The following is a 20,434-nucleotide window of genomic DNA, read 5'->3' as shown; positions in this document are numbered from 1 at the left end:
GATTCAGAAAGCCTTCAAATGTCAGCAAATCAGTTCATAACTTAATTTATAGATGTTGTTCTCTTGTGATATTTTGTATTTCTCTTTTCATGTATGTATCTGATGAGGTCTGCTAAGAAGATGAAACTAGTCATGCATTCAAAATAATAAATAGTTTTTTCTATTTTGTTATCCCTCAGCTTTTAGTCCTTTAAGTTTCTTCTTCAATTATGTCATATACCTGAATAAATTTGTTGCATCAAGTGTGTGTGTGTGCGTGTGTTTTTCTTGAGACATATTGTGCATGGGGCTCAAGAAAAAAATAAAAAAATAAAAAAATAACTGATAAAGTAGAAACTTGTTTACATTTGATTTGATGTATATTGTATTCTTTGGGAAACACATAAAGGGGAAAGACTGTTCCACAAGTGGAACAGTCTTTGAGTGGAGGAATTATTGATGCTATTTCATGTGAACAATGCCATGAAATACAAGAACATGCGAGGATAGAAGAATATAAGAACATAAGTTACCTTCATAACTCTGCTACTAGTGTGTTCTTTTGTGTGGTTATATCAGTTGCTTTAATATCATTTTGTTCTAGGTGTTTATCAGAACTTTCCAGACTACCCCTCACCTCATATTTATAGAAGAGACATATTGCAGAAACCAAATGCCTGTGCGAAAGTGGGTGCAGTGAGCTGGTAAGAGATAGATTATTAATCAATCAGATTGTATTCTGTATTTAGTCAGGTATTTTCAGGAAGTTATTAGGTGTTCCACCCCAAATGTGAGAACAGTATTCCATGGCTGGGTAGATTTGTGATTTGTATAAGGTTAACAACTGTTCAGATGAACCCAAAAAATGATCCAAAATGGTCATGTAACGGTTATTATCCACTGAATGTCTCACACTAATGAAAAAAGTCTGGCAATATAAAACCAAGAGAAATTCTAGTTTTTTGGATGTTGAGGAGGAGGAACTGGTTGTGATGTGTTTATGGCAGGAGAGGCCTGATGACATAATGATTCCAAGAAGAGAAATCTTATCTTGCTTAGAAATTTGAATGTTGTTAAAGTTTATATTGGAAGAAAATGGTTCTTTTATGGGAAATAAGGCAGAATTGGGTTTTGCTAGTAGTGAAATTGGCAAAGTTATCTTAATCCCAATGGAGGATAGCTTGGAAATCAGAACGGAGGGCAGGGGAGGTAGATGTTCTGTTAGTTGAGGTGATTTGTATAGTGTAAGATTTGTCAAATGAAAGATCCCAAGGCTATTGAGTTATGATCACGCTAATAGATCAGATTGCATTTTAAGATTTTAACTGATACAGAACACCACTTAGTCAATCAAGTTGTGATTGACTAAGTGGTGTTATTGTGAGCACATCCTTATTTTCTCATTACTGAAGCAAATGCTTATTAATGGGATGTGTCACAAGGTGAGATAAAACACTGGCTCAGAAGCCCTATACTGTTAAGCTTCAATCTAAGTGAACTCAAAATATAACGCAAAAATTTAATGCTTTTAAAATGTAACATTTCTGCTATTGAAACAAAAATAAAAAAAAAGTTCTTATTTGAAAAACTCCTAAAAATAAGATACAGAGATCTAACAAAGCTCCAAATAAAAATGTAAAAAAAAATGTTTCTTCACTTAAATTACACAACACACACACACACACACACACACACACACACACACACACACACACACACACACACACACACACACACACACACACACTTTTTAGTTTGCTTTTCTGTTCATCAAAATTGTACAAAATGTGTCAGAACAGATTTTTTTTTATAAAGTTCTTTTCTGAATAGCATATTACTTATGACAAATAACTATATAGTTTTACCAAATATACTCCTACCTCTTCTTCTAGCCAGTCATTATACTGAACTATAGATGACATTACAACATCTGCCCCCTTCATAAAGAATATAATTTCACCTGTACTCTCCTCCTGTAAATATGATATACATTAACTTCTTAATAATTAAGACAGAAATACATCAAACTGCAATTTTGAATTCAGGAATGTAAGCAGATATCATGAGAGGATACTTATGCAAGACATTTTCTGGTTTATAAAATTTTCACTCAAGTATTAATATAATCTGATAAAAATACAAGACTGATGAGAGAGAAGTTTATTTTGCCAAAGTATCAAGGTCATCATCATCAGTATAAAATTTAAATTAATCAAGAATAAGTAACAAAATATGAAGATCCAAAGTTAATAAAATTAAAAGGAAAGTATAAAAAAAATTGTATGAAAATGCAAGGAAGAATACCGGAACAGAGTTTGTTGTGAACGTAATCATTCATTAGGATATAATAGTTCAGCTCAGGCATGGGGGACCATCATGCCATGAGAATAGAGAACTGTAGATCTCATGTAGTGATATTAATGCTTCAGACAGTGAATGAAACATTGTAAGGATCTTCTGATAGAAGATAAGAAGGAATACAGTGACCTGCTGCTAAGAATAATGCGAATGCTAAATCAATTTCTAGAAAGTGATGATTCATCATTCTACACTTATGATGATTAGTCGTTATCAAATATAACTCCTATGTTTGATGGAATTATGAAGGCGAAACTGCTAAGAATAATGCAAATGTTAAATCCATTTCTAGAACATGCTGCAACTCCAGATGATTGATCATTATCAATCTTTAAATCTCCTATCTTTAAAAAGGCAGTAAAAACAATCGTTCAAATTACAGAGGCATTAGTGGGATGGCCTCCACAAGTAGACTATTAAGTAAAATTATAACTACAAGGTTAGAGACAATTAAAACCAGCCTGTTCAGGCTGGCATTAAAGTCAACCTGAACAGGCTGGCTTTAATGCCTGTATATGTGTGTGTGTGTAAAGTGCAAGCAGCTGTTAAGTGTGAGGGACTGGTATTAAGAGTTTGTAACATCCAAAAGCCTGAAACAAGAATGTGGAATGTCACCAATCCTGTTTAAGATCTACCAAAATGCAGTGCTGCATGATGGAATGTTTCATGTATAGCTATGATAGTTGAGATAGGGAACAGTATAATTCACTCACAACTGTCTGTCAATGATCAAGTGATAAATGCACAAGATCGGGATGACAAGTGGTTGATGTTTACAGTAGCAAGCCTAAAAGGTAATTTTACAAAGACAAAATATTTGGTGGTTGGCAGAAAAAGCAGAGGCTTAGATCTCCTAGTAAGTGAGGTCAAGGCTATAAATCATTTCAGATCCCTAGATCTATTATTCATAATTTGGGAACATGTGAGAAAGTTGTAAATAATTATGATGTGCTGACAGTACAGCATGAATGGGAAGGGTGGGAGCTTTGAATGCAAGGCTGAAGAGTTGTATAAGAACTATGGAAATGGATGGCTTACAATCTTACCTTGCAAGAATTTGGAACCAAACCATTATAGAGAGAGAGATTGAATTTGCAAAAAAAATGTAGTGAACCACCTGGAGCATCAATGTTTACAGAGGCATTAGTAAGTGTAATTTAGGCACATTCAACGGATACCCTAGTAGACATGGCCCGAGAGGGTGATGAATTGGTAATCACCAGGAAGACAGAGTGGAGAAAGCCTTGACTAACATGGAGGTGGGGGGGGGGGGGTCATGGAAGAAAAGCGAGCTAGAAGGCTCCTGCAATGACATTCATGATGGATAAGGGAAGTATACAAGGCAACCACAAAGCAGCAGAGAATGCCTTTAAAAGTAAAAACAAGTGCATCAGTCATAAACACTGCAATGCCACTTTTGGTGTAAAACACCTGTATAACAGATTTTACAGCTTGCATAAGAAGATTACGAATCACAAGAAAATTCTTATATGACTAATCCCAAAATATGAGAAAATTAATGAAATTAGTTCTAACTTTAAATCCTCTTACTCAAACAATATCAGAATTCAATAATCAAAAACTCAACATCAAACCTGCAGTAGTTACAGATGGTAATGTAGTAGGTCTACTACATTGCATGAGAGTGGTCTGAAAAGTTCTCAGTCTCGACCATAGATGGCAACACTATCAGCAAGATTTTCTTTTTATCTAAGTTGGTACATCTGTCATAAGCATCCATGTGAAATTGCAAGTCATTCTATCAAGTAGTTTGTTTTATACAGCTGTCTGAAGCAAAAGTTTTCTCTATCCCTTGAAATGGATAAAATTGAGTATTGTGCGGTTATAAAATTCTTTATAAAAGAAGGTTTAATGCCAAAAGAAATTCATTCGAAGTTCATAAAAGTTTATGGGCATTATTCTCCTTCGTTTTTGACAATTAAGAAATGAGCTGCCAAGTTTAAATGTGGATTTCCAGCCTTGAAGATGATCCACATGGAGGATGTTCAAAAAGTGTAACCACACCGGAAATCATTGATCGAGTGCACAATATGGTATTGGATGACAGGCGAGTCAAAGTGCGTGAAATTACTGAGACTATAGGCATTTCAAAAGAACATCTAGGATATATTTTGCATGAAGAATTGTAAATGAAAAAGCTTTACACTTGTTCACAGCAGATCAAAAATGCACTCACATGAAAATCTCTTAACAGTGTTTGGAGCGTTTTAACAAGAATAAAACTGATTTTGTGTGTCGATTTATTACTATGGATGAGACTTGGATTCACCATTACACACCAGAATTCAAACAGCAGTCAAAACAGCAGACAGAAGACGGTTGTTCAGCGCCAAAGAAGACAAAGTCGGTTCCATCAGCAGGAAAGGTCATGGCATCGGTGTTTCGGGATGCATTTTGTTTATTAATTATCTTGAAAAGGGTAAAACAATAACCAGGGAATATTATTCCAATCTTTTAACCAGATTAGACAAAAAAATTCATGTGAAAAGACCCGGTTCACAGAAGAAAAAATCATCTTTCATCAGGACAATGCACTTGCTCACAAAGGTGTTTTGGCAATGGGGAAATTAAGGGATCTATGAATTGTTGGAGCATCCACCCTATTCCCCAGATTTGGCTCCCTCTAACTTCTATCTCTTCTCAAAACTAAAACTCTTCCTTGCTGATCAGCATTTTTCTTCGAATCAAGAGGCAATTGGAGCTGTAGAGGGGTATTTTGCAGATCTTACTGAGAACCACTATAGGGATGGGAATAAATGTATTAGTCTTAAGGGAGATTATGTTGAAAAATAAAAATAATTTTGAAATTACAAATTTGTTTTTTTCATTGTTAGGATGAGAACTTTTTTAGACCACCCTTGTAGGAACAACACTGTTTATATGCAGTAGATTTACAGATAACAGAGCAAATAATAATAATAGAATAACTAAATTTCATTTTAAAAAAATGCAAACCCTCAAAAGCATAAAATTAGCAACCTATATAATTATCTGTATCAATAAATTCACTTTTAATTCTTTCTAGAGTTGTTTTTACTGTCTCTTCAAAATATGAATCACTGAACTGTACAGTTTTGGCCTAAAAACCATTCTAAAAAAGGACTAAAAGTACACTAAATAAAATGCTATTTTATCAATTGTATGCATAACTGTTGTCATACTTTCATTAGATCTCTACTTATGCCATACTTTCGTTAGATCTCTAGCAAAATTTACTAGAATCTTCAAGTATGTTGTTTAACTTGGAGAAAGCAGAACAGGATAAAAATCTGGTGATAAGTTGCATCACTTTTCAAAACTTTTTGGTTGCCAAGGCCACACAATAGCCTTTAAGGAGTAATATTTTGATAGCTACAAATTAACTGTATCTATCAAATATCCTGTAGCATAGCATTTTTGATCTATGATCTCTTAGAGAATATGTGACTGTTTACGAAATTAATTATTTTTTCTAACAAATTAATAAAGAATGTATATGGTTAAATGATTATTACATGAGTATCTTTATGGAGTCAGAGATTCATTGCTGGAGACTCATACTAACCATAATTTACATGATGCCTATTATGCATCTCCTTAAATACATTCGCTGTCAGGACACTTGCAACCACTTTTGGCAATCCACTCTCCAAGCAAAAAATCTATTACACCCTCTCTCAAGGCTTCTAAGGGATGACCTCTAGCTCGCTCTCTCTCTCTCTCTCTACTCGTCACATATTGAAAAAAAAAACTTTTGAGTCCATCCTATAGAGCCACTTTTAATAACTTATAAGTTTCTATTATATCCCCTCTTTTCCCTCACATCAACTAAAATTTGCAACCCACATACCTGCAAATCCAACCATCCCAATAGGGATGGTTGGATTCCAGAGACCTGTCACAGCATGGTCACTCATCTTCAAATACTCTCTACCACCTTCTCATCATCAAGAACCCCAAGTGACCAATCAGTGCAGTAGTCAATACGTAACATCATAATAACCTTATAAAAAGAGAGAATATCCTCCCTATTTCTACTTGTCCACCATCACTACCAAACCCACAGCCTCCAATTTCCTGCAATCCGATAGCATCAATGTAACAGACAGTATGTAATCTTTACATCCTGAAGTGCAATCTTTTCATCCAATTCCTTATATTTTGCAACATTAAATTGACAACATTATGCTTTGCCCACACAATCTATTTAATCATTCTGCAGGATTTCTACATCATTATTTCAATTACTCCCCCCCCCCCATTATTTAGGAGTAATACAATACAGATATTGTACTACTCCTAAATAATACTGACTGTTCACTGTGGTGCCCTCAGAAACAAATTTACTGTGGATAAATCCAGCAGTGTCAAAAAAAAAAAACATTGACCATTGTCTTGACACGTGACTTTTGCAACCTGACTTTCTTCTGCCAGGGAGAAACATTCCATGCCATTCCATGCTCTGGTGCTTTGTTTCCAGATCAAGCTGAAAACACCAAGTTTCATCACCGGTGACAATTCTTTGCAACATATCATGATCTTAATCAACTGCATGGATGAAATTTTGACAATATGCAATGTGGTGCTCTCTCAGCTCGTATGTTAATGTATGCAGCAAACCTCGAACAAATCTTCATCTTGTACAAATCAGTTTCTAAGATTAATCTGGATGTTTCCTTACAACACTAAGTGTACAGTGAGTAGCCTAATGGTTATTCGCCTGTCACAGACAACTATTTCCCTAGCTTTCGCCACATTTTCATTTGTCCATGCAGAAACTGGCTGTCCACAGCATGGTTCATCCTCAAGGGACTGACTCCCTCCCCTCTTTAAACATTGAAAACTAGCAGAATACCTGTGCGCAGCTCAGACAGTCATTGTTATAAACTTTTTTTAGGTCATGGTATACACTTCTGTAGCAGTTTTTTCTAATTTACAGTAAAATTTTATCACAGCTCTTTGCTCCATGATGCAACTTCTGACATGCTCCACTCACTCACACACATACACACAGATTTCAATTGCACACAAATTTCCCTACACAAGAATTTCCCTAGCTTTCACCACATTTCCATTTGTCTGTGAAGAAACTGGCCATCCACAGTGTGGTTCATCCTGCAGGGACTCCCTCCCCTCTTTAGACAACACCTGCACATGACTCAGACAGTCATCACCATAAACGTTTTTTTTTTAGGTTTGGTATACTTCTGTAGCAGTTTTTCCTAATTTACAGTAAAATATTTTATCACTGCTCTTTGCTCCATGATGCAACTTCTGACACACTCCACTCACACACACTCTTAGTTCAACTGATCTTCCCTCTCTTGCTTCACACATTTTTGTGAAACTGCTGCATCACCCAACTTGACAGTTGCAACTGTGATTACAAACACTCTAGCGGTCAAAACTATAAACACGTTTAATTTTATTCAACGGGCTATCCTATAAAAAGTCATTTTCAATACTTAATGGCCACACTGTGCAGTTCTTGCCAACTTTGCATCATCTACAAACAACAGCACATCGCTATTCAAACCTCTCCCAATGTTGGCATACAAGTTAAAATAGCAACAGTCCTAAAACAGACCCTTGTAGCATACTGCTAGTGACTTTCCTCTTCTAGGATATCACTCTACATAGATAACTTGCTGATATCTATCAAAAAGCCAATCTCTCCAGTTTGGCATACTAATGTATTATCCAGCTCCATCCATTCCAATTTAGTTATCAGCTTGTCACGTATCAGTCTATCAAAGGCCTTTACCAAATCTAAATATACCACTTTATATACATCACCCTTATCCAAAGTACTTATCACCCTCCTTACTTTGTTGTAATAAGTAAATAGACTGCTAAAACATGATCTTCCTTTAGCTAATCCATGCTGACATCAAAGAGAATGCTGCTATTGTCAACCTATTTCTGAATCTTGGTCCTAACCAACTTTTCTCACTTTAACCACAACTTCAGACACAGAGATTAACATATAATTCAAAGCCTTGGTCTTATCACCTTCCTTATGAAATAGAATAATTTTCTCCTCTTTCCATTCCTTTGGAACTTGGCCCTAGTGCAAAATTCATGCTACCACCAAAACTAAAGGCTTATTAACATAGGTTTATTCAATTCCTATGTACCTTCTGCTCACTTACTAAAAGTGCTTTCTTCTCCTCCTTCCCCCCACTGCATTCAAGTTCTGCATGATGTCACATTCATAAGAATGAAATAACTTTGTGAATTGGTCATTAAATACCTTAAATATATCCTCTGAGTGGTTTTAATTTTCAAGCATACAATGTCATAGCAAATGCATGTTTTCCATTGTTCTTCATGTTCTAACATATGCTAACTGTCATTATTCTGTTTTCAAGTTTTTTAGTTTATTCAAGTAATCCTGATCATATGAAACAAAATATTTTCATGAAACTAATTGAGAAATCAATAAAAATAGTTTCTTATTTTACTTGTGGAATAATACCGAAAAACCATTCCTAATAAGAAGGTTTGTCATGATAGTCTCTTTATGCTGTGTCCTGCTCAACATTTTCTTTTTTTTTTTTAATGGTAATACCATATACAAAGGGTTTTTCGACTTATAGTACATTAGCACTGTGAATGGGCAGTTGAGGAGAAAGAAGAAACTTATTGACATTAAATCTGAAAACCTGTAGATAGTGTACATTACAAAATGCATAACAGGATAGATAGTTCTAAAAAAAAAAAAAATCTGCTCCAAATAAAATTAATGGAGAAGAACAAAAATTTGTTCTGTTGTGTTTGGAGGTGAACTGTGAAAGTATGTCAGCTACATGAAGGAATGTTGCAGAGCTGCTGCTGCTGCATGTGCTTTAACATATTTAGAGAAGTGGGTAAACTGTCATTTCCAATGAACAGTGATATCTAATACATCTGTAAATTAAAGATACCAAAAAATTATATACTTGGTTTAATCCTTTATTCAAGTGTAAGCAAACAAAGTTTATGCCTGAAGTATTTTCGGGAAAGGGGCAACTCGTGTTAAAGGTGGTATGACTTCATGGCAAATGATGTGAAGTGATACCACTTGTACCACGAGTTGCCCCAGTCCTGAAAATACTTCAGGCACAAACTCTGTTTGTTTACACTTGGATAAAGGATTAAACCAAGCATATCATTTCTTGGTATCTTCAATATAGTTTAACAAGTGGAAAAACTTTCAACAACTACCTATCTCTAATCCAGAGTATTTTAATAATAAGGTGTGAAACCGTTTGGCAACTCATATATGAAAATATATGACTTCTGCATTACTTCAACCTTTGCATCACCTCTGGGTCTAGCTCCCACTGAAGAGACCTTAATAAAGGTTGAAACCAGTCTGAGTAGTGACCCTTCCCATAATGTATAGCATTGTACATGTCTGCAAGGAAATGTGCTTTGCATTATACGATACTAAGGCAAGTGATTTGAAGTCATACCACCTTTACCACGAGTTACCCAGTTCTGAAAATACTTCAGGCACAAGCTTTGTTTGCTTACACTTGGATAAAGGATTAAACAAGTATATAATTTCTTGGTATCTTTAATTTATAGTTTAACCAAGTGGAAAAACTTTCAACAACTAATATATCTGTAGAAAAGTCAAGCAGCAGAAACTAAATAAGTGTGAACGAAAATGGAGCATATTAGTGAGGGAGGGTCATCAATCAACTCAAACTGCTCTCTTACATATTCTGTTAAGGATTTTTGGGGGTGTTTAAGCTCAGAGGGGATACTGATCCAAATGTAAGAACACTACAATAACAACAATTGAGGTTGTTATTGTACCAGAAGTACAATAACAACCTCAAAAAACCAAATTTCTGGGAAGCCAAGCAAGTAATATAACTTATTTAGGGACTAAAATTAAACTGAAGAAAAATTGAAGCTAAAAGTATATTGGAGGAGGAGGGGGGACTGAAATTAAAGTGAAAGAAAAATATGGCAACTGACAGGAAAAAGGAGTATTGCAAATTGAAACTACCATACAGAAAAAAAAGATAATAATAAGCGTGAGAAACAAAGTGTACAGAAAACATTTTCTGTTGTATTTCAGACAATCAAACTAAATTAAAAGAGAAAGAATGTTATAGGAAAAAAAAAAAAAGAATTGTACATAGAGAAAACCAGAATAACTATGTAAAATAACTAGAAACAGAGTCAAATAGTACAATTATCAATATATAAAATTCTGATATACCAGAATGAAGAAATTAAAGAAGGAAGTAATACATATATATTAAATAAAAACTAGCTGAATAATTATTATAAAAAATTATGGAAAGATAATGATTTTAAAACTAACATAATAAATAATGAACTAGAAAATATAACATTGAATTATTTGAAATTCTAAGAGAAAAGAAAATTAAAAAACATCTGGAAATGTTGGTATGAATATGGTGTAAATTGATATAAAATTGGGAATTATATTGAGATTATCAAATTTATTAAATGCAATACGGAAATCAGGAACAGTTAACAGGAAGAAATCTATTATATTGCCAATTTCAAAACAGGAAATAAATCAAAAGGTTGAAATTACAGAAGTATAAATATGGACAGTAAATATAAACAGAAATATAAAAAAATAAAAATAACTGTGTAAAAGAATATAATAGTAAAAGAAAAAAATGGATTTAGAATGAGCAAGCTTGATACTGATTCAGTCCTCAAAACAGTTAATTAAAAATAAAAAAAAGGAATTCAACCTAAACACATTCTATTTATAGATTGTGGCAAATCCTTTGATCTAATAAAAAGAAATGCATTTTCAAATGTTAATTAGAAATGAATTACCTCAATTAATAAAAGCAATTGGCAATATATGTGAAAATACCATGCCAGTAAAAACCAGCAATGTAACTACAGAATGCATAAAAATAAATAGAGGTGTAACACAGGAATATAGCAAGCTACTAGTTCTGCACAAAATAATTATGAAAATGTTAAAAATAAAACTGAATTATAAAATGCATGAAAGCTGAAAAAACATTTTTGCCTCCATTACACCAACCTGCACGGCTTTAGCACAATATGCACCACTTACATGCACCTAAACCAGTCTTATTTCTTACACTCTCAACTGGCAGCTTTGACAGCCACTGTTTACCCCATCTATTCAAATTACGTTACACGAAATTAAGTTATGCTAAGTGGCTGTAATGTTAAAAATTACAGCCACTTTTTAAAATTTGTGCCAATTTTAAAAAGCGCATGACAGACAGCACCTTCTATGGGGAGTTTAATGTACCAGTTTCAATTTTCTACCTGTAGCATTCAGTTGGAGGCACTTGTTTGACTAGCACGTGGCATGCTAAGGGGCTGTAATGTTAAAAATTGAGTACAGCGCTGTGATAAAGTTTATCACCAAAGAAGGGCTTTCTCCAAGTGCTATCAAATGTGATTGGATGGTGTTTATTGGGAAGCTTCTCCTTCATATTCCACCATGAAGGAATCGGTTGAATAGTTTCCTCTAGGAAGAGAGAACGTTGAAGTGGATCCTCGTGATTGTTGGCCTGTGGAAGTGATGACAGAGAAAAATGTATCTCTTGTTGAGGAGGAATTGCTCAATGACAGATGGCTGAAACTCAAAGAAATCTCAGCAAGGTTGGGGCTTTCTATAACAAATGACTTTTCGTGTCATTCACAAGAAGCTTCCCATGACGAAGGTCAGTGCAAGGTGGGTGCTCAGACTTTTCTCTAATTCAGAAGGAGCATCGTGTGACCTGTTCAAGCATGTTTTTAGAGTTTTGATAAGGGAATCAGAGAGAAGTGCTGGAATCCATTGTCACTGGGGGATGACACCATGGTCCTTTATTATAATCCTCTTTCCAAAAGGGAACCCATGGAGTGCCACCAGGAAAAGCCAAGGTTACTCAAACCACCAAGAAAATCATGTCAATAATCTTTTGGGATTGTCGGGAAATTCTCCTGATTGACTTCAAGGAAAGGAATACCACCATGAATGCATAATATTATGCTTCACTCCTGCACAAACTACACAATGTCATAAAGGAGAAGAGACGATGAATGCTGAGTTGTGGTGTTCACCTGCTTCACAACAATACTCCAGTCTATTATTGCAAAGGCTGCAGTGAAGGGCTGTGGCTTCCAGGAGATTGAACACCCATCCTACAGCACAGATCTGGCACCCAGTGACTACCACCTCTTCTCGAAAGTGAAGAAAGACCTTCAAGGAAGAAAATTTGCAGATGACAATAAGATGAAAGATGCAGTTTTAGGCCATTTTGCAGACAAAAGTACAGACTATTTTTTCAAGGGCAGAGAAATGTTAATTCCAAGATGTAAAAAATGTGTCAAAGTAAAGAGAGATTATGTTGAAAAGTGACACAATTATTTTCTTTCTATCATCTCTAAAAGTTAGTCAGGCCAGAAACTTATGGAACTACCCTCATATGTATATGCATCAACCAATATCTTTAACTACCTAGAGTCCCACCAATTATTCGGTGATCACTAATATGAATTCTGCTACTATTTTCTTTATGGAAGTCTCCTGGCCAACATTATCTACCTTTAGATACAAGTCATGGAAAAGTTTGAGGAAACTCATGTGGTCATTCTTAATATTTTCAGGGCATTAGATTAGATAGGTCTAGCATAGAGACAAATAGACCTATTTACCAAGCTATCAAACTTAGGATCTGTTTTTACCCTCTGTAAATAAATAGAATGACAGTTTTTAGCCTTGTCATTCATTATGAGCCATCTGGATGGCATCCTCGATTCAGATTTTCCCACCAATATCAGAATACCACTAAGACTCTGTGCTTAAATCCACACTCTTCCTCCTACATAATTAATGACCTTCTCTTATCTCAAATCCAATTCAGTGGTTTGCTGTTGACAGAATACTCCAATCCTCTACTTTATGGCACTCAAATGATGAAAACACTGAGATCTTTCAGAGCACATTGATAAAACGGAATTGATTTCCTTGCTATTCCCTAACAGAGAACACTGTAGTACACTTCGATGTTACCAAAGCACAATACTATTAAAAAAAAAAAATCATGCTTCACTTTCTCTCACCCAGATATCCAATCAAGATCGGCTTTCTCTTCTTAAGCTGATTTATATCACTTGGTTCTCTTCCTTAAGATGCCTAATGTTATCCTACATAAATAAATCCCACATTCATAACTTTAGAATACTGTTCTCACATTTGGGGTGATGTATCAAAAATCTTCCTTAAGATGCCTAATGTTATCCAGAAGAAGGCATTTGGCTTTAAGAGATGATTTTCACAGATCCATTTCTTTCTTCTAAGCATGTAAAAAGAAAGAGAAGCTGCTGATCAGCATCAATTTTGCTGAACTACATTTCTCATCTTTTTCTTTCATGCCATCTGTCATTGTTCTTTGGAATGTCCTTTTTCTCATTTTCCTCTACAGCCCCCCCCCCCCCCTCACAACTCTTCAAAAAACACCATTTATCCACACATGGCATTAATGAATTATAGTTTTGTGACCTCTTATGTGTAGGGTATATATATATATATATATATATATATATTTTTTTTTTCAGAATTCATTTTTACTCAGTTGGAATATTATGATAAAGCTTTAATGACTGATACTGAGAGAAAAAAAAAAAATGACATGGTATATTTGAAAAGATACCACTAGTTGATTAGTTTCATTGAATTGATCAACATCTTCAGGTAATTCTTTATATATTTCTTTGATTGCGATACCTGAAGATGTTATCAATTCAATGAAACTAGAAGACTAGTAGTATCTTTTCAAATATACTATGTCATCTTTTTTTCTCTTGGTATCAGTCATTAAAGCTTTTTCATATATATGTATATATAAAAGAAAATTCCTGAATCAGTACTATATCAGTTATTCCACCCCCCCCCACCGCCAACCTCTCTAAACTTGGTGTTATCAGCAAGCAACTGTATTTCCCCCTTCAAACTACTATAATACTGTTAATCTAAAAATTAAATATTAATTATACCATATTATTAAATATTAATAATTAAATAAATACCATATAATTAAATATGAATTATACCATATATTAACCATATATTAATACCTTAACTATAATACCCATCCTCTTGGTTTCTGATGTAAAAGGAAAAATTTGAAGAATGGAATATACCAGAACTTGGTTGTGTGCTGTTCTTATTTTCATAGTTGATAAATCTCTGTGAATCAGAGCAAGACCTACACTTTCTGTCCATTTAACAAGAGCCACCTAAAAGTATAATAGAAAATATTCTAAAATCAAATAAGTCAATAAAACATTCAAGGATATATATTATCCTTCTCAAACCAGATAAAATAATACAAACATCACACATTTAAAAACTACTTTCTTATTCTCTACAGCAACACTTGAGAGATATGGCACGTTAAAATTCTAGAGCAGTGATGGTGAACCTTTTTACCCAGGTGTGTCAAACTTTTTTTTTTTAAATATTGACGTTGTTGATGTGCCACTTGCATACATGCATTATAAATGTAACTACATAATCATAGATGGTGACTTATACATATCATATTAGGCTATTTATTTAATAGGACATTGATATAAAATCTATGAATTCATATTATACAATTAATTTAATAAACCGAAATTACAAACTTACATTACATTTAATGACTTTTCTGTTGCTGACTACTGGTAGAAAGGTCTTTAAACGAACAAACCTACCTTCGCCTAACTGAGAGCTATCTTACACGATTTATCGCAGTTTTTACATCAGAATACCAATATTTTTCAACATCCAAGGTGTGTCACCTGAAACCCTCAAGTGTGTCAGTGCTGACATGCATGTCATAGGTCGCCATCACTGTTCTAGAGTAACTGATTCTAAAAATAAAATTTTCATGAAAAATATACATTTACCTAATAAAGTTGTACTATACTCATACATCGATTCTCAGTACAACAAACTCATAGGGAAGTTTGTTATACTGAGAGTTGTACTTTTTTTTTTAATGTTGCTCCCACCCATGAAAAGTTATTTGCAAACCTATAATGCATTTTGTACCATGGGTGGGCTAAGGATATTTTTTCTATTTTTATCAATATTAATATATGTATATATTATCATTAGTTACATTGACTCGGTGATTAGGTATGTTCATCTTTTTTTGACTGACTGAAACTGAGAAAATAGATAACACGTTAGTTTAATGGAAAACACGTTTCATTCAACATGTTAAATTAACTTATCTATTTTCTCCGTTTCAATCAGTCAAAAAAAGATGAACATATCTAATCACTGAGTCAATGTACCTAATGATCATCATATTCCTTCTGACGAGGATACATTCCAACTTAAAAAAAGCTTATCAGAAAACCACCAGAAGCATTGGACTATTCATCAACAGGCTTGTCTTTTTAAAACACTGTAAGTCCTTTTCAATCATTCCGAAATTCCTACAATTCAAGGAAATCATCACAACGGAAAGGGCACGTAGAATTTACCAAAAAACGAAATTAGATCTTTTATCAGAATGAATCGGTGACATGAAACAGAACTTAGCCTGTCTCTTTAGAAAAAAACTCACTTTGGAAAATCGTTTAGCAGTAAACCCTGTGTTCCACGACACAGGGTTTAGTAAACCCTGTGTCGTGGAACACCATAAAAGAGATAAGCACGTGCCAGGCTTCAAGAACTCAGGAAATCTAAGCTAATCTGGAAATTTAATTCACTCAGATTAATACAAGAGCAATTCATACCTAATAAGCATCATGAAGGCCTCAAAAAATTAGTAATAAACAAACCACCTTACACCCCAAATCATGTTACACCCTTAGTCTGGAAGAAGAGCATATTCTCTCAAAGGTCTTAATTTTGTTCCTTCACCAAAATCCATCCCTAGAGAATTGTTTCTTACTAAGATAGAAAAAGCTAGCTTGCTGCTTCCTACAGCAGATGCAAATTTATTTCGTATGGAGGCAATATGTGCAATTAACAATGCAAAACTACTAGTCAATAACATTTCTCCTGGTGAAAGACTAGCTATCAAAAAACTTATATAATAAAATAAAACTTATATAATAAATAAAAATTATAATAAAAGAATAGAGATATTAATATCCTCCAAGCAGACAAGGGCAATGCAACGGTTGTACTAAATAAAACAGCTTATCGCAAAAAAATCCTGACATTACTAGAATCAGATACCTACTCTGAACTAGACCGAGACCCAACGAGAGAGAGAGACATAATTGAACAAACAAACTCCTTAAGACGACAACAGAACTTCCAAGAAACACGTCTTTCTCTTCAGTCCTTACATCCACTTATTCCAAGATTATACAGCCTTCCAAAGGTGCATAAAACAAATTGTCCACTTAGGCCAATAGTTAATAGTATTGCTTCAAAATATCTAGCATCCTCCTTAAAAGGTCTAGTAGGAAAATCTTCCTCTTACATTAAAAATTCAACTGACTTCGCTTCTAAAATCAAAGATATAAAGCTGAAGAATTCTGGTATTATGGTGAGCTTTGATGTCATGGCATTTTTTACAAATGTTCCAATGCAAGATGTTCTCAGATCTTAAAAAACAAGATCTCTAAAAAGATTTTTGCTCTCCTCTCACACTGTATTAGTTCGGGGTATTTTAAGTTCGAAGAGAAAATTTATAAACAGAACAAAGGACTAGCTATGGGTATCCCCCTGTCTCCAATACTGGACAACATTTTCCTCGAGGAAAAAGCTATCTCTAAAGCAACATTAAAACCTGGAACATGGCTCTGCAATGTGGATGATATATTCCTTACTTGGGAGCATGGTGTAGAGAATCTTCACATGTTCCTAAATCATTTAAACAACTTCCACCAAGACAAAATTTACCATCGAGATTGAAGAAAATGATTCCCTTTCATTTCTAGATATGAAACTTACTAAGATGTCTGATTCTTTAAGGATCTCAATCTTCAGGAAATCAACACATGGATAGATACCTACATGCATCCTCACATCACTATCCTGCACAAAAGTTAGGTATCATTTCCACATTGGCTCACCGTGCTCGCTCAGTATTGTCCGATGAAGAACAACTAAAATATCTACAAAGAACCTTCTTAAATAATGGATACTCTTCCAAAAACATTAAGAGGCAACTACACCAGCACCCTCGGAACAACACAGATATCCCTCAGTTCTAAGCCACCCTAAACAAGCTCATAACCATCTTTAGTTTCCCGGTGTATATAAAATAATATGTGATTGTGGGAGGCTATACTATGGCCAAACTGAGAAGTCAATCCTCCTACGGCTAGAGGAATATCAATGAGACATTTCATACAATAGAATAAGAGCAAGCGCACTCTCAAATCACGTCTTATTTTCAGTAAACACAAATGACGAAGGCTGCCAACACGGAGTAGATTGGAATGCAATATCAAACGTTTATATTTGTCATGATGAAGTGGAACAGCGCATAGTGGAATCCAAAGAAATTGTCCTAGACCCTTCTCACATCAACAGCAACCTCAGTAATAGTCTACCTGACTCGCATAGTTCTGCCATTAGATACTGGCGAACGCATGAACTCATACACTCGCATTTGCACAACAATAGAACGAACTATAACGACAATTCAAACTTAATTTCAGTTTACAAGTCTGTTATTATAATGGCACAGTGTTTTTATGGTTTTTTTAATTTGCTTTAAGTGTTACCACACCTGAAGAAGTCGTTTTGATGAAACATGTTGTGTGCTCCATATTAACTTATCTTTTTTTCTCGGTTTCAGTACATCAAAAAAAGATGAATATATATATATATATATATATATATATATATATATATATATATATATATATATATTAAGTTATTTTTTACATGGTCTGGAAACACTGCTCTAGAGACCAAACATGGAACCTTTCAAGCCACTTCATAACTCCAATAAACAGGGCAGTGATCTCACACTGGGCAACGATATTGATCTCCAACCTAAAGACAGTCACAAACATATATGTCCACAGAGGGATTTGAATCTGCAGTCTGTTAGCTGGAAAGCAAGTGTGCTAACCACTCGGTCAACCAAGCTGACAGTCAGCAAGTTCGTTATAATGATGGTTGCTATAGAGTGTTGACTATATCCAAGATATAAAAATGCTACTACCCTGCATTTCTGGCTATCATTTGATCATATTACTCCAAAAATAGAGCTTCCGTAGCTCAGTTGGTAAAGACAAAGCCATTTGGTAGGAAAGACCTGGGTTCGATTCCCATCCATGGCATGAGGGAACCTTTATATGGTCTCTTTTGATTAAAGGTAAGTTAAAAAGTCTCATAGAGAGGTAGAGGGTTGTTCACCCAGAAATTTGGTTTTTTTGTCCCTCAGAACAGGCAAACCGGCACACACACACACACACACACACAGATCTACCACAAAATGCATACTTAATCCCTTGTTAGGAGGACTCAACCAGTCCTTAGGGACAGTATATTAGTATATTGATTGTAGATGCAATTTCATGCTCTATAGATATTATTGCTAGACCAGTGAGTTTCTTGAGCCATCTTAGAGCAAGTGTAAGTTTTTGTAAGTTTTAATTTCGAGAAACTCCTTTCTGAACTTGCTACTGATACTGGCAATGTCGAAAAAATTCTCAAAGCAATAAACACATTTGGAACACTATTTTCTAAGCCGAATAAGAAATGATATGGGATGTAATATCCCTTAACTTAAACATGTCATATGTTGCCGAATTGAAGCCTTTGGCTCTTCATATATCTAATAATTTATTAGGACACCACTTGGCAATTCTCATAGAAGGGATGTAAGTTCTGTTCGCTACAAACTTGGTATTAATTAGGTCTACCTACTCACTGATGAGACCTCAATAAAGGTTAAAACGGGTCTGGGTAGTGACCTTCTCTCATAATGTAGAACAGTAATACAGCTCCTAGGAGCTAAGGTCACATTATGGGGAAATATCAACAATAGTGATCGGAGCTTGCTCCACCTTTGCTATAAGTTGCCTCAGCTTGCACTACCTTAAGGATCAGTTGCTGCTATCCAGGTATTTGCTTATGCTTGGAATCGCCGAACATTATATAATTTCTAAATTCGGCATGAAACTCTTCTGAGTTTCTTATTCGGCTAAGAAACGATATGGGATGTAATATCCCTTAACTTAAACATGTCATATGTCGCTGAATTGAAGCCTTTGGCTCTTCACATATCTAATAACTATTTTCTAAATTATTTTTGCATATGTATGACAGGACATCTGATGAGGAAGTATTTTCTGGAATTCTCCTTGCTATTATTTGTAATTCACTACATAAATCTGTTCCGTCAATATCTCTAGAATTATCATATGTTAAATAATTTTCCAATATCAAACATTTTTTAAGCAGTTCTGCTGAAGTAATTTTTTGAAATTCACATATATTTAAAAGAAAACCAAACTTTTCATTAATTGTAGACATGTGCTTGAATTTTTCATCAACAGATGCAATTGCGGTATCAATAATTGAAAAATAAAAATCTACCTTAAATTTTTGTTTATAATCTGTTATGAATTCATCCTCTGCTACATAAACAAATTGTTTCTTTTTTTTTCTAAGTCTAACTGCTTCTTGTTCAAAATTAGGTGTTACACCTAAGACCTCAGCGATTTCTTCCGCATCTGTTAACATCTTTTCAAATTCATTCTCATTTTGGATTTTCATTAAGAAATTCTTTGTCTCATTAATACAATTTATTGCACCATTTATATCAAGGCTTGTATTCTGAAGTTGTTTACTTGTAAAGTTTATTTTAAAAAGTAAATTATACCACATTACTAAGGATGCGATAAATTTGAAATTCCTTAAAGTTTTAAGAAGACTACTTGCATCTAATTTCATGGTATTTCCACTTAATCCACATAAACTATCATCTTGAGATATTTCTTGCAGTGCTTCGCATACACTGGACAAATTATATCTTAGGGGCTTTAATGAGTCAATTTGACTCTCCCATCATGTATCACAGACTGGTTCGAGTGTAAAATTACTTATATGTCTTTTGAGGTATTTCCCATCGACGAGTCTAACCGGAAAAAAAATACACATAGACAATGTACCACG

The 20,434-nt window shown here is 34.4% G+C and overlaps 1 protein-coding gene across 2 annotated transcripts in view; it reads right to left on the bottom strand.

Annotated features, from left to right (window-relative positions):
• Positions 1-20,434, bottom strand: part of LOC150110238 (putative phospholipid-transporting ATPase IIB) — a 359,872-nt gene that overhangs the window by 193,799 nt on the left and 145,639 nt on the right. The window contains exons 13-14 of one of the 2 annotated variants that reach the window (XM_090398500.1): positions 14,425-14,586; positions 1,860-1,952 (exon numbers count right to left, since the gene is read on the bottom strand). In XM_090398500.1, the coding sequence (XP_090254626.1) occupies positions 1,860-1,952; positions 14,425-14,586 (255 nt within the window). The remainder of the gene's footprint in view (positions 1-1,859; positions 1,953-14,424; positions 14,587-20,434) is intronic. The other variant, XM_090398506.1, reaches the window with a different exon arrangement.

Source organism: Typopeltis vanoorti, chromosome 1, assembly GCF_054136105.1.
Source record: "Typopeltis vanoorti isolate ZY-2024b chromosome 1, IOZ_Tvanoo_1.0, whole genome shotgun sequence".
NCBI classification, from domain to species: domain Eukaryota; kingdom Metazoa; phylum Arthropoda; class Arachnida; order Uropygi; family Thelyphonidae; genus Typopeltis; species Typopeltis vanoorti.
Note: the sequence above shows the minus strand (reverse complement) of the source record. Positions and strands in the feature narration are given on the sequence as shown.